Below are 27182 nucleotides of genomic sequence, written 5' to 3' on the forward strand. Positions count from 1 at the left end.
GGAGACTAAAGTTATGTTGTAGATTCCTTGTTAATTTAGATCACTCTTAAGGGGAAAATTTATGGTATCATATAATTTACAGTCATAATATCATTACTCTAGTCATTGCTGTTGAGTTGATTTCAAGTCAGAACTCAGAGCAACTTTATAGGATAGAGTAGAAATGTCATTTTTATGAAATCAGACTGCCCTGCCTTCTTGTCCTGGAGTGTTATTGAGTGAAAACTACTGACATTTAAATTAGCAGTTGAATATACTTCAGAGACTTCCCCAACATTCATTATATTATGTAATGGGTTATCATCATATTTCCTTTCTTGCACAGTTCTATTATCTTCAACCCTGAATTTTTATTTGTCCTTTTTGTGGTTTCTGAATACCCTCTTATTAGTGTATTTGAAAGTTCTCTAGAACCTCAGGGATACCAGTAAACCGAGAGTGTACATCTCTAAGTCTTTTTCGAGGTCCCATCATTCTCCACTTGCTTTCTCACTCAAGAGAGACAGCTTGTTTTCTAGACATGTTGTTGCACAGTGCTATTCTTCCACCTTCTTTTAATTTTCCTCCTATGTTACATAATACTTCTCTTTCTTAATTCAGTCTTATTTTGTTATGTCACATTCACAAATATTTATGTATAATAAAAGAGTATATGAAGTTTAATAATTTTGAGGGTGTTTATTTCCCTGCATAAAAGCGTATTGATTTTTTTTACATTCAGTTGATGGTTTGGATGAAACTATCTATATTAAAAAGAATTTCTCTCAGTACTTTGAAAGAACAGTTCTGTCTTTTGCTAGTCTGTTACTGCTTATAATAATTTATAAATCTAGCTCCTTTAAATTTCTTTCCTTCTGTCTGTATAGAAAGTTTTAGAATACTGTATTCTTTTTTTGTGCTGTAAAGTCTCACAGTGATACAGCTACATGCATAGCTGAATATTTATTTTTTGTGATTTGTTTATATTTTCTTGTGTGAACCTTGTGATCTGAAGAAACATGCCCTTTAGCTTTGGAATGTTCTCTTTGATAATGTTTTTTCTTCCCATTTTCCTTGTTCTGTTTTAGTGGCATGACTAATAATCAGATACTAGTCTTCTTGAATTGAACTTCATGCCTCTTATCTTTTTCTGGTTCTTCGTGGAATTTTCTGCCTTTCCTCATAATCACGTTTTTTGTAGGTTTATCTTGATTTCATGTCTTTTTAAAATGAATATATTTATTAATTACCTGTTAATTATAAACATTTTTCTTGGGCTATGTGGTTTTAATAGCATCTTGGTTTTATGAATATGTTATCTTTTCAAATCTTTCTATAGACTTAAAATATTTGTTTGATGCTTTGAAACATTTTTTGTTTTAAATTTTTTTTATTATTATACTAGTTTATTTACATAATTCAAATACGTTGTTTTCCAGAACAGATTCTTCCACCCATCAAATTGTACAACCTCATGATTAATCTTCTCTCCCAAACACGCACACATCCTCAACATCCTCATCCCCCTGCTTCCAACCCCCCCAACTCCCCTTTGGATCCTTATACTCATTCTACAACAATGGTATTAAATACAGTATTTGTCCTTGTGGGACTCAGCATAATGCTCTCCAGTCCCTCCCAAATTAGGTAATAATTTACAAAATCAGTGCTCTTGCGTGCTGCATAGTATTCCATTGTGTGAATATACCATAATTTCTCAACTCATTCATATGTGGTTGGACATCTGGGCTGTTTGCACTTTTGGAAGTTCTTATAAGTGCTAGGCTTTTTTTTTTTTTTAAAAAAAAACAAAACAACAAACCTACCTCATTCACTCACTCACTTGTTACAACTGGTCTAGAATTGGCTCATAGTTGACCTACCTTTAAATTTACAAAAGCTATAAATTGCTGAGGAGGAGACTGACCATCATTATTCCATGGAGCCACTGGTGGATTTGAATTGTCATAAAAGGGGAACAGATTTTGAGGTAGCAGTGCACCTCACTACAGCAAACTGTGCTGCCAGAATGTCCCAGTCTTCTGTATTCTTTAATTTATGTAGTTTATCTGTCTGCTATCTATGTTTCTGTCTATTGAGAAGCAAATTATGTCTCACAGTGATCCTCTATTGACTTTCCAAGCACAAATTTCAATGAGAGAAGACTACCTATCTTTCTTCCAGGAACTTACTGGTGGATTTGTGCTGTGGGAGACTTGAGGTCTTCGGGTTAGAAGTTTATAGATACATAGGCATTTATTTATATACACAATTAGAAAAAGAGTTGAAGTCATTTACTCAGGCTTATTCTAAGTTTATTTTTTTTAATTTGGCACCCTTATTAAGTATAACATTTAGGCACTTCATCAATTCAGAGAATTCTTACTTTACTATGAATTAGAAACATCCTCCCACCTCCCCAATCTTGGATCTAATTTCTACATACAGATATGAGAGAGCAGGCCAAATTTAAAAAATTAGGCACGAGCACATCCCCTTGGAGACTTAGTTGCAGGAACACAACTTGAAATACATTAACTTGGCTTAGAAATGTTTAGTAAAAATCAGATTGGGCTGGTGCCAATTTGCAATGAAAGTGGCTGCTTACTAATTTACTTTTGTCACTGTCCACCATTGATAATTCTTTCTCTCTTACCCTTTTATTGACTAGTAGAGGCTTGCTCCAGATACCAGTCTTCCTACTCTGAGAATTAAGAAAGCCAGAGATGATTTACTATACTTTCACCTACATTTTTTAGAGTGAATAACTTTTTGCTCGTGTGTTTATATGTGTCTTCATGTATGTGTGGGTGCACACATATGAGTTGTTGTATATACCGTAGAGTCAGAACCGACCCATAGTTGTCCTTCCAGGGGCTTTTCAGAGGCAGTAAATTGCAAAGGAGGAGATACCCATCCTTTTTTACAGAGCATCTGGTGGTTTTTAACTGTCTACCTTTGGAATTGTAATGCACTTTCTTACCACTAGGCCACTAGAGCTTTCTGTGCACGAGAAAGAGAATGAAATATTATCACTCATTCACTCACTCGTTGTTAGTCATTACTGACTCATAGCTGAGATACTTCAGCGGGTTTTCAGAGACTATAAATTGCATGGGAAGAGATTGACCATTTTTCTTCCAAGTAGCTGCTTGTGGTTTTAAACCACCAAAGAGGTTAATTACCTGAAATATTATAAAATCACAAGTACTATAATCATAACACCTATCCATACCCTGAAGTACTTTTAAGAGCTATTTAAATTTTCTAGTACTTGGTTGTTTTGAATACGTCATTTGTTTACTGTTGTGGTTTTTTTGGGGGGTGTGTGTGTGTGAGAAAGACAAATGCTTTTTTTAATTATTATTATTAATTTCAATGAAAATCTACAGAGATTTTGAAATTCCATTCATTCATTGTTGCCCTTTTCTCCCCACCCACTCACCCCTGCCCCCACCCCCAAGACAAATGCTTTTTAAAAAAAATTTAAAAAAATACCCTAGAACATAATATATTTAAATATTTAGTGCAATATGATTAAGATGGGAATAACTATGGCACAGAACTGTTTATTTTTGCTGGGTAGTTCAAGTCTACAGGAGAAAGATGGGCAATATCCTTCTAATTGATTTACTGCCTCAGAATTTGGAAGACATGACCTGTGTGCACGTGACATTGAATTGTTGTCGTTGTTAGGTCCGGTCGAGTTGGCTGTGACTTAGAGAGACCCTATGAGCGTTGGATCAGATCTGAACCCTTCCCTTTCTTGCACCACCTTAACCATTATTGATACACTCAAGCTTATTGCTACAGTCACTGTGTTGATCCATCTCCTCGAGGGCCTTCCTCTCTTTTGCTGATGTTCCAAGCATGATGTCTCTTTTCGAAAGAGAACCTGAGTGAAACCCCACAAAATAGTACAAAATTCAAGAATAGAAGGGAGCAATGTCAAAGAGTTTGAAGTTAGAAACGTTATCTAGGGAAATGTGAAAAAGAGAGATTTCAAAGAGGCAAAGAATAATCTTTAAGAGAAAGGAATGGTGTTTGTGAGTTGCTTAGAAATCACCTGCATTTGTTCTGTAGCTAATATCAGCATACTGTGATTTGATCTCTGCACACTTCCATATAAGGATGTCTATGCCATTATCTATGTTTCATAGGTTAGGAATAATTTTGGTTTCTAGCTTGAACTTTGCCCACATACATTGATAGCCTTTTGGTGTCATCTTCTTCCCTTCAGAATTGCACCATTTCCAGCCAGTCACATTCTTTGAGGCTATTCTCTAACTCAGGCCTCCCTTTGCTTTTCTTGAAGTCCTGTTACACACTGTCATTTATTCTCTCATTCTCTCCTGTTGATTCTTCCTTTGCAGGGTGTTTCTGCCTCTGGTGCTTTTCCACTTCTTTTTTCTGTTCTCATTTCTGGCTCACAGGCTTCCAGCCAGTTTGGCAGGGTCTTTTGGTTCTGTTAGTTCTGGGCCAGCCATAAACTTCTTACTTATTTACTCTAAGACTTTCCACATCTAAAGATTCCTGGAGTGTACATACACTATCTTCCGCCAGAGGAAGTAGACTTTGAACAGTAAATAGTGTTTGTAATAGTAATTCTAAGTGGAAGTAAAATGATACCCAGTTGCTATTATTCATTCATTCACAAATATTTATTAACTATTACTAGTGCTATACTTATATAGTCATGAGTAAGGCAAAATTAAGGCTTTGACATCGAACTCATGAAGCTTATATTAAGTAATAAACAAATTAAGAATCTTGTAATCAAAACATCTTGTAAAAAGTGAAATAAGGAAAAATAACCACCCAGATTGATTTTATCTTAATTATGAAATTATTTCAAAGCTTTTTGAGGCATTTAAAACTTATTCTAAGACTTGAATTTTAAATTTTCTCAGTTGCTGTCAATTTGACTAGGATGCATTACTGTGTCGTCAGGCTGAAACTGACCCATAGCTGACATCTCTCAGGTTTTCACATGTATTAAATCACAGAGCAGGTGATTGCCCATAATCCTCCCATATGGAGCAGATGGTGAACTTGAACACCATGCCTTTGTATTGGCAATGCATTTCTTAGCACTAAACCACCATAGCTCATAATAGAGAGATACCCTATGAATAACAGTTTAGAACATTGCCCTATCCTAGGCAATTCTCATAACACACAACATGTTTAAGGTTGTTGTTAAGTCATTGTGCTAATATTTCTAAGTGCTATTTGGGAATGGGAAATAAGAGTGGGCTGAATGTGCTAGAAGATATGCTTATTAATGTTTTTTAGAGTAGGCATTATCTTGATTTTCTTATTTAGTGAGAATCTAGAAGCTTTTCTTAACAAAATCCAAATTTACTTTTTTAAGTCTTTGCTATTAGATTTCCTCAGTCAAAATCACTACAAGTAACTCAGTTGAATGATTATGTTTTCCCCATGTTCCCTTTTTTTAGTGGTTTTAAAAGGAAGAAATTGAAGTTAAGGTAAATTTAAGTATGGAAAAATCAATATGAGATAATAGAGAATTGGCTGTATGTACATTGTGGAATTTTACAGACATTGGCTCTAACTACCTATGTGGTAGTATTGTGTTTATAATTGCATTACTATGGATCTTAGCATCTATTTTCTGTGTCACTGAGCCGTATGACTACTATTTAGTCACATTGACAAATACTGAAGCTGAATTTTCTTTCCTTCTTTCTAAAAATAAGTTTGGCTTTTCTTACTTTTGAAAATGAGGAGAAATGCACACTATCTTTATAGCAAAGCTATAAATCAACAGCATATCTATCTTAAACATTCCTGTTGTTGTTAGGTGCATGGAGTTGAGTATGACTCATAGTAACCCTATGAATATAGATCTGTCCTGAGTCATCTTCATCTTTTCTCACACATTTCGGCCTATTGCTTCAGTCATTGTCATTCCATCTCGTTAAGGGTCTTCCTCCCATTAGCCAACCTTCCACCATTCCAACCATGATGCCCCATTCCAAGGAATAGCCTTGCCTTGAAAAATGCTCAGGGTATGAGAAATGATACTTCTCCATCTTTACTGCCAAGAGTAGAATTTTATTTTCTTCATGTTGAGATGCAATCCACACTGAAGACTGTAGTGCTTGATCTTCTGTAGCAAGTGCTTCAAGTCCTCCTCACTTCAGCTAGCAAGGCTGTCTCATCTGTGTAACACTGCTCTATAATCATCAGTGATGTTGTTGATGAGTCTTCCTCTGATCCTGATGCCACATTTTTTCTCATAGAGCCAAGCTTCATAAATTACTTGCTGTGCATGCAGATTGAATAGGTATGGAGAAAGGATACATCCCTGGTGCATGCCCTTCCTGATTCAGGTCATGATCTTCTCAGTCTCTTGCTTTGCATCTGAATGCTGGAAAATGAATAAGGATGACAGGAGCAGAATTGATGCCTTTGAGTTGTGCCATGAGGAAAGGAAAACTGACTATCCCATGGACTGCCAAAAGAACAAACATATGTCTTGAAGAATGTGCAACTGGGTTGCTCCTTAGAGGCAAGGATGGAGAAATTTTGTCTCTATATTTTGGACATATTATTGGGAAATAATATTGTTTGGAAAGAGATATTATATTTGGAAAGGTAGAGGATCATCAGGAAACAGAAGAAGACCGTTAACAAAATGTATTGACTCAGCGACTGTGACAATAGATTCAAGTGTGTCAGAGATAATGAAGATGGCACAGGATAGGACAGGATTGAGAGCTGTTATTTATATGAATCATATTCTACTTGACAGCACCAATCAGCAACAGGTGGGAGTAGTATCTTCAAGCTACAGGATGGTTTGAATCTACCAGCTGCTCAGCAAGAGAATGAGATTGACATTTACAGTCAAAGAAAACCACTGGAGGTTCAGCATTGAGTTAATTATGACTTGAAAACACGTAACAACAACATGTGACAATAGTGGAAGGTCTGCAGTTAGAACCAAATAGTTATTTGATAGGATAAAAATATGACGTCTACTGCCATAAAGATACACTCAGTAACCCACTGTGGCACTTTTCGTCTGTCTTCAGGGTCACAATAAGGCATCGTTAATGTTATCAGATTAGATTTGAATTTTTGTTTCATTTATTTTGAAACTACCTTTATAAAAAGATTTGAGACCCCAAGCAGTGCAAATGTTTTCATGTAAATTCCCAGTCCATCTCTAAGGACTGCTCACTCCTCGCAGCATGCCCAGAATATGTTGGACGGAGGTTCAGAATCTTTGCCCAGCCTGGAGGGTTTTACCCTATCTAGGAAGAACCTGTTTGTGTTCCTTACCTTACAGTCCATGGTTTTTCAATACTCTTCTGTAGCACTACAGCTCAAAAGCATCAGTTTTCCTTCTATCAACTCTAGTCATCGTCCAGGTTTCAGATGCATAGCAAGGAATTGTAAAGACCATGGCCTGTATCAGGCACACCTTAGACTCCAAACTGACATCGTTGCTCTTCAGTACTTTAGACATGTCCCTGAAAGCTAATAAGAAAATAAGCAAATATGGTTCTCCTCCAGTCAGTTCGCCAGGTGATCATCCTCCATATTTCTTGGTACAACTTGGTGAGAGCATCCAGGGAAGCATCTGCTGGAATATTTGAAATATGTTTGAACATATTTGAAATAGGTTAATTGGTATGTTCTCTACTCCTGGGGCCTTATTTTTTACCAATTCTTTCAGAGAAGCTTGAACTACTTCCTTCATCACCACAGAGTCTTGCTCATATGTTGTTTAATGAAATTCTTCAGTGTCTCCTAATTTCTTTTGGTCCAGTGACTCTATATAGTTCTCCCATCTTCTTTTAATGCTTCCTGGATAATTTAATATTCTGTCCAAAGCATACTTCAGTATTGCAACTTGAGACTCTGCCCTTTGGAATCTTCTGTTTAGAGCTTTGATTTCTTGATTTCTTCCCTTTGCTTTGTCTTCACAGTACTCTAGTGCAACATTCAGAGTCTCGTCTGACGTCTGTCTTGGTCTTCCTCCTCTGTCTTTGTAATGACCTTTGGCTTTCTGCATGTATGATATTTTTTATTTATTTCAGGGTTTTTTTAAATTTTTTTGTTGATTTTACAGTATGTTTAGTTCATACACATTGTGTTTTGCAATCTTTCATTTACATTGTATTTCACACAATCATTCATATACCTTCTGTTTTACATTATTTTTTATACTAGTTTATTTACAAAACTCAATTACATTATTTCTTATGCCAGATCCTACCCATTTCCCTCATCTCCCACCCATCAGATTATATGACCCTATGTTTAATTCCCCACCCCCACACATCTTCACCCCTCTGTTTTCACCTGCTCGACCCTCTCCTCCTTGGATTCTCATACTCATTCTACAATAATGGTTTGTTGTTGTTGTTATTGTTGTGTGTCATAGAGTCACTCATAGTGACCCTATGTGCAACAGCCCTAAACTCTACCCTCTCCTGTGCCAGTCTCAACCATCTGTGACACACGTACCCCCATTACCCTAGTCACTGAATCAGTCCATCTCATCGAGGGTCTTTTTTTCTTGTGCTGTCCCTCCACCCTTCCAAGCATGATGTTCCCTTCCAAGGACTGTTCCCTCCTTGTAAACTGTCCAAGGTATGTCAGACAAAGCTTCAGAATCCTTGCCTCCAAGGAGCAGCCTGGCTTTACCCTATCCAGGACCTACCTGTTACTTTCCTGACAGTCCATTCAGTATTCCAACACCAGAGCTCAAAGGCATCAATTCTCCGTCTGTCATCCCTATTCATTGTCCAGCTCTCTGATGGCATGTATCAGGTACACTTAAGTCTCTAGACTAACATTGTTGCACTTCAGACTTTTCCATCGCAATACATCTTTTAACTTCCTGGCTGCTGTTGCCAAGAGTGTTGACTGTGGAGCCAAGCAAACCAAAACTGTGAACAATCTCAATCTCTTTACCATCAATCATGATGCTGCCAATTGGCCCAGTGGTGAGAATCTTTGTTTTCTTGATATTGAGCCTCAGTTCATACTGAAGACTACAGTCCCTGACCTTCCACAGCAAGCGCTTCAGGTTTTTTTTAGTTTCAGCAAGAAAGGTTGTGTCATCTGCATAAAGCAGATTGTTGCTGAGTGTTTCACAAATCCTGATGCCACACTTCTCATCATAGAGCCCAGCCTTCCAGATAATCTTTTCTGCATAAAGATTTAAAAGGTATAGATACAGCATAATGGGTTAATATAGTATTTGTTCTTATGGAACCGAGTTAGTTCACTCAGCATAATGCTCTTCAGTCCTTTCTAAGGTAGGTAATAATTTACAAAATCATTACTCCTTCATGCTGCATAGTATTCCATTGTGTGAATGTACCATAAATTCTCAATCCGTTTGATTGTGGTTCGACATCTGGGCTGTTTTCATATCCTTGTGATAGTGAATACACTGCTATGAGCATTGGTATACAAGTCTCCTCATTTCTCATTTTCTTGTTTTGTATCGCAGCAGTAGAATAGCTGGGTCATAGGGCATTTCTATGTTTAGGTTTTTGAGATTGAGGATACTCTTTATATCTTTCCACAGATCATCTGATCTTCTCTTATTTGTGTGCAAAGCCTCAAACCCAAGATGATTTTTAATTCAGATATGGCAGCCTCAAGGTCTAATTTTTGTTCCTGTGGATTTGATTTAACCTTCTTTAGCTTTACTTTTTGAACTTGTGTATGAGTAGTTGGTGGTCTGTTCCAGTCAGCACCTAGCCTCGTTTTATAGCTGATAGTGAGCTTCTCCAGCGATTCTTTACACAGATGTAATCAATCTGATTCCTGTGCATACCGTCACGGGAAATCCATGTGTATAGTCTGTGTTTATGTTGCTTATTAATGGTATGTTCAATAAATAAATCATTGTATAGAATTCTGTCTCCAACCTCATTTCTATCACCAAGACTGTGCTTTTTTTTAATACATAGAATTAATCATCACTGGACCTTGCCCATCATTATGCTGTCTTTTCGCCCAGATACATTTCTTTTAATTGAATTTGTTATTATTACAGAGTTATTGCATTGCCAAACCATGCCTAAGGTTTGTTTTTTTTTCCTTTAACTATGAAAGCAACCCCATTTTTTCCTCACCTTTTCATCTCTGGCATAGTCTATCATATAATATTATCATCTGATTCAAAATGTCCCATGCCTGTCCATCTCATTTCACCATTATTTAGTATGTCAATATTTATGTGTCCCATTTCTTTCTTAATAATGTTCAGTTTTTCCACATTCATGCTTTTCACATTCCCCATTCCTCATTTTCCATATCTGCTAGTCTAAGTGTGCTCTCTTGTACATTGGGTTTTCAAAGCCTGTTGTTGTTATGTGCCGTCGACTCGCTTGCGACTTATAGTGACCCTATGCAAACAGCCCTAAACTCTGCTCTGTCCTCTGTCTCCAATACACCCATCCCATTACCTCAGTCACTGAATCAGTCCACCTCATAGAGGACCTTCCCCTCCTGCGCTGTCCCTCCACCCTCCCATGCATGATATCCCTCTCCAAGGACCAGTCCCTCCTTACAGCATGTCCAGATTATGTTAAACAACGCCTCAGAATCCTTACTTCAAGGAGCCACCCGGTTTAACCCTTTCCAGGATGAATCTGTTTATTTTCTTAGCAGTCCATGGTACTTTCAATACTCTTCTCCAGCACCATCAATTCTCCTTCTATCCTCCCTAGTCATTGTCCAACTCTCTAAGGCATAACAAGTGATTGTGAAGACCATGGCCTGTATCAGACACATGTTAGTCTCCAGGGAGACACCATTGCTCTTCAGTACTTTGGAGAGGTTGCTAACAGCAGACTTTCCCATCGCAGTATGTCTTTTAATTTTCTGGTTGCTGTTGCCAAGACTGTTGACTGTGGAGCCAAGCAAACTAAAGCTGTGAACAATCTCAATCTCTTCATCATCCATCCTGATGCTGCCAATTGGCCCAGTGGTGAGAATCTTTGTCTTCTGGACATTGAGCCTCAGTCTTTATTGCAGTCCCCCACCCTCTGCAGCACGCGCTTCAGGTCCTCCTCAGTTTTGACAAGCAGGGTTGTGTCATCTGCATAATGCAGATTCTTGATAGATCTTCCACTAATCCTGACACCACATTTCTCCTCATAGAGCCCAGCCTCCTGGATAATATGTTCTGCATACAGGTTGAAAAGGTATGGAAACAGGACACTTCCCTGGGGCACGCCCTTCCCAATTTTGAGCCATGCAGTGTTTCCTTGCTCTGTTTTGATGACTGCCTTTTGGTCCAAGTATAGGTTTCACATTAGCACGATCAAGTGTTCTGGGATTCCCATTCTTCTCAGAGTCAGCCACAGTTTGTTATGATCCACCCAGTCAAATGCCTTTGCATAGTCAATGAAACACAGATAGACATTCCTCTGGTATTCCCTGCTTTCAGCCAAGAGCCATCTAACATTAGCTACAATATCCCTAGTACCACGATCCCTTCTAAATCCAGCCTGGACTTCTGGCAGTTCTCTGCTGATGTGCTGTTCCAGTTGTTTTTGGATGACCTTTAGTAGAATCTTGCTTACATGTGAAATCAATGATACTGTTCTATAGTTTGCACACTCTGTTGGGTCACCCTCCTTTGGGATAGGAACACATATAAATCTCCCCCAGTCAGTTGACCAAGTGGTTGTTCTCCAGATTTCTTGGCACAACTTGGTGAGCATGTCCAGGGCAGCATCTGTTAGCTGAAATACGTCAATTGGTATACCATCTATTCCTGGGGCCTTATTTTTTGCTATTTCCTTCAAAGCAGCCTGAACTTCTTTCATCACCATCAGCTCTTGCTCATATGTTGTTTCATGAAATTCTTCTGTGTTTGCCAATTCCTTTCGATACAGTGACTCAGTATTTCCTTTTCATCTTCTTCTAAAACTTCCTAGTCTGTCTTCATTTAAATGCTCAGATTTAGAAAAGTATCTGACAGACCAGCATTTTACAGAAAGGAACAGATGAAAGACATTTCCTCAATTAGAGAAGCAACCTATAGATTCAGTTTTGCTCCTTGCCCTTGGTTCCTGTGTCTTGATGTACCCCTTTCCCTGTTCCATAAGCATCCCCTCCACTCCTACCGCTGTCCCTCTGTCCAGCCCTTGACATAATGGCTTAGATCTCGAGCCTTCTGGGCTTCTGTGATTCCAAACACCTCATGCTGCTGCCAATTTCTAATGCTGCAGGTAGTATCTCTTGAATTTAGGAGTCTCTATATCCAAATACCAGGAACTAGTATTAGAGAAGCCTTACTATCACAGACGATTCTGAGGAGAAGTTCTTTGCCTTGTACTTCTGCTTTAAGTATTAGAAAGAACTAAAATACCAGTCTATTCTGCAAGTCTTGTCATATTCGTTTTAACTTATCCATAAGTTTTCTGTTGGATCATTTGTAAATTATGAAGTAGGGAAAGTGAGGAGGGAAGTTTTTGTGCCATTGTTTTGCATACATACTCACATTTTTGTGTAACGTGCACGCTGAAATAGAAGATCTGATTCTGCTTATCCTTTTTTCAGTATATAATGTAATTGTAAAGGACTTCATTAATTTGTTCATATGTGCTAAGGGAATAACTATGATTTTTTAAACTTATTACAGAATATAGTTTTTACAGAAGACAGTATGTACCTGCCAAGTGGGTACTTTTAAAAATGAAATAATTTTTAATTTTGTGCAAATGCTTAAAAATGCAATTCAGAAAAGCGTTGTTTTTCTTATACAGACACTCTCTCATGTACAATGTAGTTAGCAACAGACCTCAGCAAAGGCTGTACTATATTCATAACCTGAGGCACTTCCAGTGGTTTATAATAACAAAGGGGTGATTTTTTGCAATATTCCTATAACACTTATTGTAATATTATGTTATTATGTTATTGTAATATTATATGAAGGAATCCTGACAATATGTTGTTAAAGAACATGACAACCAACAGTTGTCAGTTCAAACTCACCTTCTGTTTTGAGAGAGACAAAGATGATAATCTGTTTTCTTTGTTGTTTTTTGGTGCTATTGAGTTGGTTCAGAAGCATAGTAATTTTATTTGTGACAGAACAAAAACACTGTCTTTTCCTATATCATACCCATAATTATTGCTATTTCTGAGCGTAATGTTGCAGACACTATGTTAACCCATCTTTGTGAGGGTCTCCTCCTTCTCACTGATCCTCCAGTTGAGTTAGTGTGATGCCCCTATTCAGGCAGTAATCCCTTCTGATAGCATGTTCAGAAAACTTGGGACAGTCTTACTGTTTTTTCTTCTAAGAAACATTCTAATCATATTCCCCTCAAGACTGATTTTCTTATTCTTCTGACAACCCCTGATATATTTGCTATTCTTCACTTACACCATAATTGGAAATCCTGTGGGACAGTTCAATTCTGTCCTGTGGGGTCACTAAGAGTTAGAGTCAACTTGACAGCTGGAATTTGGTTTTTACTATGTTGAAGATGTTTTAGTGTCTTTGGAAGTGTTTCTTTATCGTTTATGTATGCACAGAAATTATATACTACACACTATGACAGACATTCTTAGAAGTAGATTTAGGAAGGAAGCTCAGCCATAATCTGGGAACTTTTTGAGGTCAGAAAACAGTGATAGGAAATTAATAATCAGTGTGCAGTCACAGTCATATGACCTCTGCAGTCAGGGACGTCTCCAAATTATTGAGAAGCAATGATGTAAGTTTGAAGACTACGATATGTCTTATTCAGGGCATGGTCTTTCAGAGCACTTGCTTTGTATATGAGAGCTTGACAATGAATAAGAATGAGAGAAAAAGGATGCCTTTGAACAGTGGTGTTGTAGAAGAGAATTGAATATCTCACAGATTGCCATAAGATCAAACATATGTCTTGGAGTACAACTGGCATGCTCATTGGAGGCAAAGATGATAAAGGCTCGCCTCACGTACTTTGGGCATGTTGCTAGAAGACGCTATTCCTCAGAGAGGGTTATCATGCTTGAAAAAGTAGAGAGTTGATGATAGAGAGGAAGACCCTTAACCAGATGAATTGGCACAGTGACTGCTGCAGTAGACTCTAGTGTGTGAGGAAGTATGAAGATGGCACAAGTTAGGACAGGGTGTAGATGTGTTGTTTTATAGAGTTGCTGTGGGTCTTACTTGACTCGATGTCCTCTAACAACAACAACAATATGAACTTGCAGCTGATTCTTCTTTTTAAATCAGCATTCAAAACAAAACACAACAGAGTTTCTTTGGGTCATGAGCAGTCATATAGCATTTGGTTGCATGCATTTTGATGGAAAGGACTGGTAGTCAAAAGTTATTTTATTTCACCTTTTTGGCAAAATGAATGTCATAAAATGATACAAAATGGCATTTTCCTCTCTGTGCTCCCTATTCCTGGGGGATTACAGTCTTATGTGATAGTGTGAACTTGTTCAAGAACTCTTAACTGGAAAGTGCTGATTAACTCCCACAGTGTTTCTTACTGAATATTAGGTCTAGAATATCTGCAATACAATGTCAATAGCTATATATTTATTATACAACAGCTTTCATGATTAGCTAACAGCCACTCTCAAATTTCAAATTCCCATATATTATAAAATGAGCTCTGGTGGCTTAGGTGTAGGGAATTATGCTACCAAGGCATGTGGTTTAAATCCTCTAGCTTCTCCATGGGAGACACATGGGAAGTCTCCTCCCATATGATTTACTACCCCTGAAAACCCACTAGAGAATCATCATCTATGTGTCCATTCCTATTTGGTGGCATATAAAAACAACCACAACATCGTATATAATCTGACCTTTTCTTGCTTTTGGATCTTGTCCTTGTCTTCATTGATTTGAGTGGTATGTTTCTGGAAAAGACTAGTTAAACAAAACATCCTTGTTTATTTATTGGTCAAGTAGGCGAAAATCTGTGGGAGAAGGATGGGCACTTTCCTCCCATGTGCTTATTAGCCTCTGAAAACTCATTGGAGAGTCAGCTGTGAGTCTGTTACGACTCCATGGTATACAACAACAACAACAACAGGAAAAAATGGGAAAGCAGAGTATGGTAATTTTTATGTGTTTATGTTACAAGGACACTAATTGTGATTTTTTTTAAGAGGTGATATTTCGGAGCAGCATCTTCGAGAAGGGCAAGGCTATTATAATTACCCCTCCACTTGTTCTTATCTCTGTGTATTTCTCAAACCTTACCATGCTTCAGAGTCTCTTGAAGGATTGGTTAGAACCTTCATTGCTTGTCTCCTCATCCACAGTTTTTATATAGTTGGTCTGGGATTGTTGTTGTTAGGTGTCATTGAATTGACTATGACTCATAGTGAATTTAGGATCAACAGGTATGAACTTTGCCCTATCTTGTACCTTCTTCACGATCTTGCACTTGCTTGAGCATGTTGTTACTGTCACAGTGTCTGTCAGTCCATCCTGTTGAAGGTCTTCCTCTCTTTCCCTTTCCCTTTCCTAGTGTGATGTCTCTTTCCAAGGACCAGCCTCTGTGGATCACATGTTCATAATTTGTGAGACAAAGTTCCACCATCCTTGCCTTTAAGGAGCAATCTGGTTGCACTTCCTTCAAGACAGATGTATTTGTTCTTTTGACAGTCCAGGGTATATTCAGAACTCTTTACCCACAATACAGTTCACAGGTATCAGTTCTTCTTTGATATTCTTCAATCATTGTCCAACTTTCAGATTTTAGAAAGCAATAAAAAATACCCTGATTTAAATCTTGCAGACCTTTTTCCTTAAACTAATATCCTTATTCTGTAGCATTTTAAAGAAGTCCTTGACAGCAGATTTACCAAGTATAGCAAACCTTTGATTTCATTACTGCTACTACCATAGATGTAACCATCATCTGATGTGGTGTTGATTATATGCTGTTGAGTTGTAACTGACTCATAGTTGACCTTCCAGTGGGTTTGTAGAGACAGTAAATCACGGGATGAGGTTACCCATCTCTTGGTGCAGCTGGTGGATTTGAACCACATGCCTTTGGGATTGCAAAGTATTTTTTACCACCTGGAGTTAAGCCCAAAAATTTATATTTCTAACAAGTGTCTAAAAATACTGCTCTTCCTGCTGCTGCTAGTGTAAGATCCACACTCAGGGAACCACACTTCAGAAACTCTTGTTTTAGAACAGTGTAGAGTAGGAGTCATTTGTCTCTGACTCAAGAGTTTTTTTATTAGAGGGGTAGAAGTTTGCTAGGGAGGGAGATGGGAAAAGATTAAAGAATGCTGATCTTCTTGCTTAGATATCTAGAAATGTTGACTTCTGAATTCCTTCAGTGTACCATAAAGTTAAACATTAGTGAAATTGTTAATGCTGCTTTTATTTATGAGAAGCAGATCAAGTTAGAAAGGACAGTAGGTTTTATTGCGTACTCTCCTTTTTGCTCCCTCGTTCTTCTATTTTCCTTGTACCTTTCCCTCTCTCTGACCATGGAGTATTGGTATGAAGAACCCATTGCCACCGTGTCTATTCTAATTCATAGCAACCCTAAAGGACAGAGTAAAACTGCCCCAAAGGGTTTCCAAGTCAGTAATCTTTATGGAAGTTGACTGCTGTTTTTCTGTCCTATGAAATGATTGGTGGATTCAAACTCGCAACTTTTGATTTCACAGCAGAGAACTTAACCTCAGCATCGCTCAGGCTAGACATACCATAACTCTTCTTCTGAAGTGAGAAAGTGGAACAGCATATGGAATTTTTTAAAAAAGTTGTGATTTTCATGAAGTTCCCATCTTTATACTAAAAACTTTATCATTTAACTTCAGCCTATTTAGATTCTGTAGCATTTAGGACAATGCTTGGGTTAAAATACACCTCTGTAGATTCATAAAGAGCTTCGAAAGCAAGTCAGTGAGTTTTGGATATTTCCTGGAAAATTTAAATTACTTCATGAAAAACTACTTTCAGATTATTTCAATACCACCTCTTACAGTCATTTGATTTGATAATTGCAGATCAGTCTTATCTATTCATTTACATAAGATTAATTTGAATTGTAATTATGATTAGGGGAGGTAAAGCTTCAAAGCATTAAGAATATATTTACTTAAATTTCTTTGTTAATTCAAATAAAACTTGTGCCCTGTTAGTTCAAATAAATGGCTTTGTTTTTAAATAAAAATTGTAAAATTATACCTACTCATCATTTTCTATTAATTTCAAGCCCAGAATTATTTGAAGGCATTCAAGTATGTACCTGGTGTCCTTTTGTATTGAATGGGCATTAGAAACCTGGTATGTGATTTCAGAGAAGGAAATGTGGCTTTCAAAGGGGTTCTTTTAATTTTGCTCATAAAGCAGTTTTTCAGACACTACTTTCTTTCAGAAAATGCTTGTGCTCAAATTTTCCTAGAATAAAATGCCCCCACAAGGTGAAGGATTTAAGAGATCTAGGCCATGCTTACTCAATGAAATGCATCAGAGTGGAAAATATCCTGTCTTGTCAGCTCAAGAAAATTATGATTCTTCTGATCTAGTAGTTAAAAGTAATTATATTATTTAAATAGCTGCTGGTATATAGACATTACATTATTAAAATTAGAGTTTGATTTTGTAAAATTGCATTTTAAAGGTTTGCTCTGAAGGATTTAAAGTCTGTAATTTGGAGAATTATCTGGAAGCCATTGCGAAGCTGCACTTAAACTTCAACGCTCATTTGCAACCCTTGTCCTCTAGCTGTGGAGACTCGCCTGAGTCAGATCATTGGGGATTAATGATGAATGCGTCACTCAGCACCCTGCAGGGATTGGGTCAGACACTCTGGCTTCAGAAAGTTACTCTTTTGCTTATTAAGTCTAGCAATTTCAGGTCCAAGTGGAGAATGGAAATTTAATATTCTGTAGATGAGCATGGTAGACCTAAGAATGTTCTGTCATTCTCCCAAATATTCCTCCTTTCTACTGTTTAATTGTGTCTGAAATCATTGTCTAGATTTCCAGTGAATTTTACCTACAACACATCTATTGCCTGGACAATTGATTGCTACGTAATATTCTTGATGAAAGTCATACTTTGAGTTAAATAACAAATTTGGCATGTCCAAGAAGAAGGATAATGCTTCTTTTACTCTAGCAAATGGGAATAGAGATAAAGAAAGGGAACCTTTGATAGGTAAGCACTTTTGAGGCAGAAATAGAGCTTCTAGATCCGATTTTTATTAAGGAGAAATGTTTCTGATAGTATTATCTAAAAACAGGAATGCTGGTGAGATTGAATTAATGAGACTGAGTGATTCTTATAAGGATGCAGAGAGCTGAATAAATAGAGGTCAAGGCTTGTATCTACAGGTGAAATATCCTGAAGAAGAAGAAGAGTTAGCCAGGGTCTGCAAGAGATAGGAGAAGGATGCCTTCTCAGTTAGGATATGTGTGAATAGAATGCAATGACAAAAAAGTCCCGAGTAAATGAAGTTTTATTTACTCACAGCAGAATCAGAAAGAATACTTTTCAACAAGGTGTTGGAGAGTTTACATTAGATATTTTAACTCTGTTTCTATTTCATTGTAGCCTCAGGCTAAAATTCTCAGGAGAATTTTATAGTGATTAAATCATCGCCATTCTCATTCTCATCATCTAGTGTTTATTAAATAGACAACCCTGGTCTTGGTGTTTTTGAAAAGAAGGCATTAATTAGACCTCACTTTTGTTTTGCCAGGTAGCCCAGCCATGGCACATAGGAATCTGACTTCCTCCAGTCTGAATGACATTTCTGATAAACCTGAAAAGGACCAGGTAAGCAAAGAATTTTTGCCTCTTTGGATATATAAGAGATTCCGAGAAAAGGTTAGAGCAATAGTCCCTAGCTTAAAATTGACCGTTATGAACAAATAGAGGTTATACTTTCTCAGAAAGAAAAGAGTATCTGAAGGCATTTGGAGTTTAGAAGATAAGAATTTGAGTCTTCACTCCAGCACTTCTAGCTATATTTACATGGAAAATTACAGATTTATTTTATTAAATATAGTTCTTAGTATATTTTTAAAAATGCTTTGTCAAATTATAGTAGACTAAGAAATGCTAACAGTTGTTTCATTGTTGGGAGATATTTCTAGTAAAGGTAATGATAATTAAATTAGTCTCATTGGCCATGTACTTATTTGTCTATTAAAACATGGAGTAAGTAGTCTTTGAAGCAAAAAAACACACATCTTAAATCTCTTTACTTTCTTTTGAAAATAATATAGTAGAAATGGAGCTAATGGTTGGATATCTGTGGAAGAATGTTTCATGAATTTAGTGCATTGATAATTATAAAAGGATGTGTGTTCTAAATAAAATAAAATCTCAGCACTTCAAAGAGATGAAAGAGATTTATTTTTAAAATGACAGCTATCCTAACCTACTTACTCAGTGTTGTGGGGAAGTCGTAGTTATTGGAAAGAGCCAAGAATGTGAACCCAGAAGACCTGGTCTTAATACTTGTCCCATATATTACTCTTTATGTCGAGTTGGACAACAGCTGTCTCTTCTGCTAAGTGGGAACAACAGTAATGCATGACTTATCCCAGAAAATGAAAGATCTTGGTTTTGCAGTTATAACTTACTTTCTTGTCCCTTGCTGTAATAAAAAAGTATGACTCTACTTGACTTTGTTTTTGACATGTTAGTTATAGATCATTTATACAAGTTTATTATTCTTTTTCTCTCTCTCTTGATTTTTATGTCTTTGAAGTTTCCCCTTTCACACTTTATTATTGAAAATAAAAACACATTTATGATGGTACTGTTCTTGAAGTAGTGACAGAGGTTTATAGACTTTAGTGAATTCTAAAAAGAAGATGAAACAAGAAGTTATATACTTTTTGTTCTAGATGGCTTGTGGATTCTTTTTTTCCTTTCCCTAAAATCATCCTAGTCTTATTTTTTCATCATTGCAATAAGATTGCTTGAAGGGCCTTTGGAACTATCTCTCCTTTAGTAATATTTTTCCCCAATTAAAAACACTTTTCATATTATTGCCCTCTTACTTCTCTCCTGGATAAAAGAAGTTACCAGGGGAATTGGTTTGAAATTTCCTATCTGATTTTTAAGGTCTTCTGAAATTTGACATTCTTTTTTTTAATTTAAATTTATTTATGTTTCTTAAGGAAAGACTTTGTACTTTTGTCAGAATTTTTCCTCCTTTTATATTCAGATTTATTCTTATCTCTCCTGGCTGTCCCTCTCCTTCAAAATGTTATTTTTTCTGATGTGGATTGCTCTGCTCAATTACATCTTCCTGCTCTTTAAATTATACAGGAGAAGAAACTATATATATATATATATAAATATTGGTTGCTACATGCTTAAGATGGGAAAGGGAAAACTCAGGGCATGAGAACTTGTTGGAAATTTCGCAAGCTCTCTCGTGCACATTACAGCTCTGTACAATATTTACCAACCAGCTTCTTGATTATTTATGAGGTTTTCCAGGATTCTTGATATTGGATAAGACAGTGCACTAATTAAGTTTAGGAATAACTTATTAACAAACCTTTTGAAGAAGGCATCTTTTATCAGAAGAAGTTCTTCTCAGATTTGTTGTCTTCATAAATTTGTGGATAAACAATAAAGTGAAATTTCTTAAATAAATTGTCTTCTGTCTGAACACATGCAGAAGAAATTTGATGGCTTACAATAGAGATTCAATAAGGTTTTTATTTTAGTGTTATAGAAATTGTTCTGAAAAACTCTTTTTTGAGGCACTGATTCTGGTATACAACCCATGTAGTTATGATCTTTAAGATCAGAATCTTTTATACCAAATGCTAGCATCAAATAGTAAAAAACACACTCAAACTCACTGCTGTTGAATCAGCAAATGATTCATAGCTGACCCTCCAGTGGGCTTCTGAGGCTGTAAATTGTGTTACAGGAATTTGTCCACCTTTCTCCTACACACCTGCTGGGGGATTTGAACCACTGGAGAGATATGACTTTTCCTTAGCAGTGCAACTCCCTATGGGCTATGCCACCAACATCTTAGTCATACTCAGTGTTACAATGAAGTTACAGGGTTTTCTTTCATGAGTATAGTTTTTGTATGTTTTCATAGTCATAATATGTCAAGGTTGAAGAGCACAGGGTCATAGGAAGAGCTATTCATCTACATGATGTCTGTTACCATAGCCATGATTAATCCAATGAGTTCTTTCTCTCCAAGGACAATGGAAACTCTGTCCTTTACTTTCTTTCTGTCCAAGAATTTGAAGAGAAGTTTTATAACTGCCCCTTTATCTCTTGCAATTGAATAGAGTAATAGTGAAAATGAATGTTTTCTCTTTCTATACCTAGTGTTATGTTGACTTCCATTCCAAATGTTCCGGATCATTTTAGGACAAGAAGAAGAAGCTTGAGCATGCAAATAAGACAAAACGGTGGCAAAGCAAGAACAAGACACTATATGAAATATAAACTCAGGGCTTTTTCTTAACCTTTTAAAAAATTTTCTAGTTTCAGTAGGGGAATAAAAGGTTGCCAGGCTTGAATTTGTTTTGAAAAGCTTTTATAATTAATTAGCCAATGTCCTGGAAGTGAGCTTGGCAGTAATGTCAAACTCATCCTGTATCTGTGTCCAAGTTGGCCCCAAAAACTTCCATCTAATCAGGACAGAAGTTTCTGAGTGACTGGTTATTCTGCCTGGATACATAGTGAACAGTTGTGATGATGCCTCCCAACATCCTGGAGCTATTTAACTTCCCAGCAGCACAAGACCTGAGCTAAACGTTGAGAGTTATGAAGGGGAACAGAACTTCTCTTTCTGACAGATATACAGGGGCGGAATTTGAGGGCATTTTTTTAAATAAGATTTTGTTTTGGGAAAACACACCAAACAAATCTGTAGACTGCACTTTTTCTTCCTAGCTGTGCCAAACCTACGTACTTCTGATTTCAGTAGCGGCTGCTTTATTGAGAAATCGCTCAAAATAGTTAGCAGCAGCAGCAGCAGCAGAGCTTAGCCAAAATTTAGGTGATTCAGTGCCTCAACAATATTCCAAGTTGGATTCTATATTTATTAAGCAGAAAAACACCTGGGAAGAATTATATTTTAAAAGAATACATCTGAAGCTCATCTATTTGTAAATCTACATAAATAATCTCTTCTGTTGCTGTAAATGATTTTTTTCCATTATCCAGTTATCCCCCTCAATTAGTGTAGACTAATTTATCTCTTTATAACTTTGTCTTCTTTAAAACATTTACAGGTGCAGTGGATGTTTATGGAAAGTGTTAGGTTTAGTTACACGATGTAATGTGCATATAGAATCCATTATGATGATAAGAAAGTTCACCTTTCTCATTTTACCTCACAACTTCATCTTGTAGTACTTCTGTTCATTTGACAGAGTGGCAACAACAATGAGCTCAAATAACAGTAACATTTGAGATTGGCTTAGAACTAGGTAACATCCCATTCTGTTATATATATCGTCACTCTGAATCTGAACTGAGTCCGCAGCAGAAGTACTGTACTTAGCAATGCATAGTTCTAAAGGTTGGATTTTTGCAAGTTTTTCACTAATGTAATAACATCTCACATTTACATGTCTAATTTTAAGTGAATTTTCATGCTCTAGATTGCAGTAGCTGCAGTTTATGTAGAAATAACTTGAAGATTCTCAGGAATACATTGAAGACTCATATAACCTTGCAATGTCTTTATCTGTACTCATCATGTAGCTAGCTTATCTGAGAATCTGTTTCATAGGTCTCCTGGTGGAATTTGGCCTAAGGTTAATTTCTAAAGTGTGTTATAATTATTTTTCAGAGCACGACCTATGGCCTATTATATTAAAATATGCTTAGCTCCCTAAATTCCTATTTTCGAAATCTTGGCCTTTTGCAGAAATAGAAAATCTGGATTTAACTATTTTGGCAAAGAAAAATAGGATAGCATTGTTAAGCCATCTATAAATTTGAAATTGCTGAACCATGACTTTCTTAATATAAAATAAGGAAAGAAACATTCTGTAATTGAAAATCTCTAATCCTTTTCTTACACATGTATAATATACAAGTGAGTCAACGAAGTTCAACTGGGATGATTTTTTCATCTTTTTGAAGGTGTATTTCCATTGCAGGGCCCACATAAAGCTTCCATTAGCATTAATAGCTACTTCATATTCACAGTGACTGAAATGTATAATAGCACCTCCTTTTCTGTTTCAGAGCTCAGCCAGAAAACCCTGCAATTCATACTGAGTACTGTGTGGCCTCACGCCACTTCTCAGATGCAGTGGCTAAGAAAGGTTCATATATCTTAGGTTATAATACTCTAGTGCATTCTTGGGAACCAGTGAAACACTGCTGTGTCAAGAGAGCTCCAAACTGAACTATATCTGTGAAAATCTGAGGACAAAGGCTTGCTGCGAGGAGGTGGCTACTGTAAATTGACATCATTACTCAGTACAGTTCTGCTTCTGTGTCTTAGCAGCTCCAGCTCTCCTTCAGCCTGATGTTCATGATTGGGATTTATATGGCCATTGCAATTATTATCCTCAACCTTCTTTCAGAGGGGATTAATTTTTCTCCCTCGATAATTAACAAAATAATGATGTTTGTCATCACTTTTTCCCTCTCTGAAAGACTTCTTTCACCTTATTCTCTCTTGTCAAGTCCTTAAAACTTTTAAGTTAATGGTTATTAGTAATCTTGTGGGGAGCTCCAGTGGCCCAGTATATAGAGGGTTGACAGCTAACTCCAAGAGAGGTAGTTCAAATCTACTATCAGCTATGAGGGAACAAGATGGGAAATCTCCAAATTTACAGACTGAAAACCTGCTGGAGGGTCAATTCTGAGTCTGTTCCAACTTAACAGCACTGAACAAGGACAGATGTCTTTGGGAAGCTCTGATTTGTTCTGCTAACTGAAAGATTTCTCTAGCAATTCAGTTTCACCAGGCCCCCTTTCCAGATGAGAAAGATGAGTATTCTCTTACCACTGTGATTTAAAGGCTCAGAAATCAGATGGGAAGGGGGTTGCTTTGATTTGGAACTGAGTTGATGGTAGTGAATTTGAGTGGTCTTATGGAAGTACTTTTATTAATATGATTTCAAAAAGTTTGATGTGTTTAATGGAAAGTGTTACTTTTTCCCATTTTAATAATACTATACTTCCTTAAAATTAATTTATCTGGATTGGAGTACTAGCATTTATTTAAAAATGAAGTGCATGAACATATATAGTCACGTTCTAGATCTTGTTTTTTCAAGTAAGAAAAGGTGTTTGAGAACTATTGTTTCTATAACAGTAAAAGCAAAATGCATTTGAACTTTTAAGTTACTCTGTAACTCTGGAGCTGTGAAATGAATTTATTCAGCATTCATTAATTTATTCAGAAAATATAGTCTATGTTAGACTGGCTGCTTTCTTAATGTTGGGGTTATTAAGGTGAGAGAAACAGATAAATGTTTTCACTGGTAGGTCTTCCATGATTTTTAAAGGGGATATAAAATATCGACAGCAATAACAAGTATGCAAATCAATAGCGTTGAACAGTGATAAGGGTTATCTTGAAAATAAAGCAGAAGTACCGGGAAACAATTTTAGGTAAGAGGATTCACCACGTAGAAGAGGGTGAAGGAAAATGGTTCTAGACTGAGTGGAAAAACTAAAGACTTTTAAGGAAGAAATGAGAATAGTGTTTAATTGAGGTCAAGTGGGAGAGGAAAAGGCTGGAATGACTGGAGTAAAGGTAACAGCTGAGCTACAGCAGGGACGAGGCAGGGGGACTTTCTCTTATTGTAGTACAGTGGGTGCAGTTGTAGGATTTTGACTTGGAAAGTTTTAGGTCCTGATTTACATTTAAAAAATATTTCTGGAGATGCTCTGTGGTTGTCAGTGTTGTTGTATGTCATAGAGAGCCTGTGAACAACAGAGTAGAACCTTGCCCCATCTGTACCATCCTCAGGATCTCTTCGTTCTTCAGCTCCTTGGTGGGAGGGAGGGATCAACTCATGGTCTAAATCACCTGGTGGTTTGCATTGTAGGAGGACCTCAGCACATTCAACCGAGAGCTTAGTAGACCAAATGAACAATTTCTTAATCATTTACAGTAAATATCAAGATCTTATTTCTACTGAAACAATATTGTTGTTGTTGTTATGTGCCGTCGAGTCGTTTGTGACTCATAGCCACCCTATGCACAACAGCCCTAAACCCTGCTCTATCCTGTGCCAACCGCACTGCCTCTGACACACCCATCCCGATTACCCCAGTCACCGAATCAATCCATCTCATAGAGGGTCTTCCCCTCCTGCGCTGTCCCTCAACCCTCCCAAGCATGATGTCCCTCTCCAAGGACCCATCCCTCCTGGCAACATGTCCAAAGTATGTCAGACGAGGCCCCAGAATCCTCGCCTCCAAGGGGTAGCTTGGTTTAATCCTCTCCAAGATGAATCTGTTTGTTTTCCTGGCAGTCCATGGTACATTCAGTACTCTTCTCCAGCACCACAGCTCAAAAGCATCCACTCTCCTTCTGTCCTCCGTAGTCATTTTCCAACTCTCTGATGCATAACAAGCGATTGCAAAGACCATGGCCTGTATCAGGCGCACCTTAGTCTCCAGAGAGACACCGTTGCTCCTGAGTACTTTAGAGAGGTTCCTAACAGCAGACTTTCCCATCGCGATACGTTTTTTGATTTCCTGATTTCTTGGGCCTCTCTCCTACTCCTACACACGCCAATGCTCTTTTCTGAACCCTAAGTACTAACATGTTTGTCACTGTTATCCTCCATCAAAAAAGCCCAAGAGAAGCCCACATGAGTCAAGTGCCTACCCGCGTGGTACAACTATTTACATCAACATGTAGGTGAGGCAACAATCACTCAAAAGACCTTTCTTGCTGTTCTGATGGTCTTTGCCCAATCCTAGTGTGTTAAGTGACATATATTTTAACCAGGAAATTATTTTTTCTTTCTTACTTTGGGCATGTGGCCAGGAGGGATCAGTTCTTGGAGAAGGGCATCATGCTCGGAAGGGTGGACAGACAGCACAGGAAAGGGAGGCCCCGGATAAAACGGATTGATACAATAACTGGATCAATAGAGACTGGCGTGTAGGAGTTAGTGAGACTGACTCAGGACAGGGAAGGGTTCAGAGCTGTTGTACATAGGGTTGCTATATGTCGCAGGCGACTCCATGCCACATAAGAACAGTAACATACTATGACAGGTTTGGAAACAGGAGTGGCATCCACTTCCTAAACAACATGCCTCTGGAAACACTATGAACTTTGATAAGTGTCAGTAGTTGTAGAGGGTCTTCAGGCCTTTTGTTCATAGGGTTGCTATGAGTCGTGAACAACTTGAAGGCAATCAACAGCAACAACATATGTATACATATATATTGCTGTTACATGTTGTGGAGTTGAATATAATTAATCCTGATGCTGTGAACAACAGATCTGAACTCTTTCCTATCCTGTGCCATCCTCACAATCTCTTACACAAACACTCGAGCCCATTGCTGCAGTCACTGTCACTATACCTAGTTGAGAGTCTTTTAACATGCCCAAGTGTGTGAAACAAAACTTCATCATCTTTGCCTCCAAGGAGCACTCTGACTGTACCCTTTCCAAGATGTACATGTTTGTTATTTTTACAGTCCATGGGATTACCATTACTCTTCTCCAACACCACAGCTGAAAGGCATAAATTCTTTTGCTGTCATCCTTATTCATTTGTCCAGCACTCAGCAGCATAGCAGGTGATTGAGAAGACCATGATCTGAATTCAGAACACCTTAGTCCTCAAACTAACTCCATTTCTTCTTTATATGAATGTGTACGGACACATATACACACACGATTGCTGAGTAATACTTAACTTGACAGCACCTAATGACAATAATACATATGTGTATACACATATGTGTTTTTGTGATATAGATGCACAAATATGTATACAAGTGTATATTTACATACCATAAATTTTCAGCAATATTCCATAAAAATGAAAAATGAAACTAACCCCACTGCCACGGAATAGTGATCTATATGTCAGAGTAGAGATACTCTATTTGTTATGTGCCGTCGAGTCGTTTCCGACTCATAGCGACCCTATGCACAACAGCTCTAAACCCCGCCCTATCCTGCGCCAACCGCACCGTCTCTGACACACCCATCCCGATTACCCCAGTCACCGAATCAATCCATCTCATAGAGGGTCTTCCCCTCCTG

At 37.4% G+C, this 27182-nt stretch overlaps 1 protein-coding gene across 2 annotated transcripts in view; it reads left to right on the forward strand.

Moving 5' to 3' along the window:
- SLC4A4 (solute carrier family 4 (sodium bicarbonate cotransporter), member 4) overlaps window positions 1–27182 on the forward strand; it is a 497732-nt gene that overhangs the window by 224422 nt on the left and 246128 nt on the right. For both annotated transcript variants that reach the window (XM_006896827.1, XM_006896828.1), the window contains exon 6: window positions 18681–18757. In XM_006896827.1, the coding sequence (XP_006896889.1) occupies window positions 18681–18757 (77 nt within the window). The remainder of the gene's footprint in view (window positions 1–18680; window positions 18758–27182) is intronic.

The sequence above is a fragment of the Elephantulus edwardii genome, unplaced genomic scaffold (genome assembly GCF_000299155.1).
Source record: "Elephantulus edwardii isolate Elephantulus edwardi_28Jun2011 unplaced genomic scaffold, EleEdw1.0 scaffold00192, whole genome shotgun sequence".
Taxonomy (NCBI): domain Eukaryota; kingdom Metazoa; phylum Chordata; class Mammalia; order Macroscelidea; family Macroscelididae; genus Elephantulus; species Elephantulus edwardii.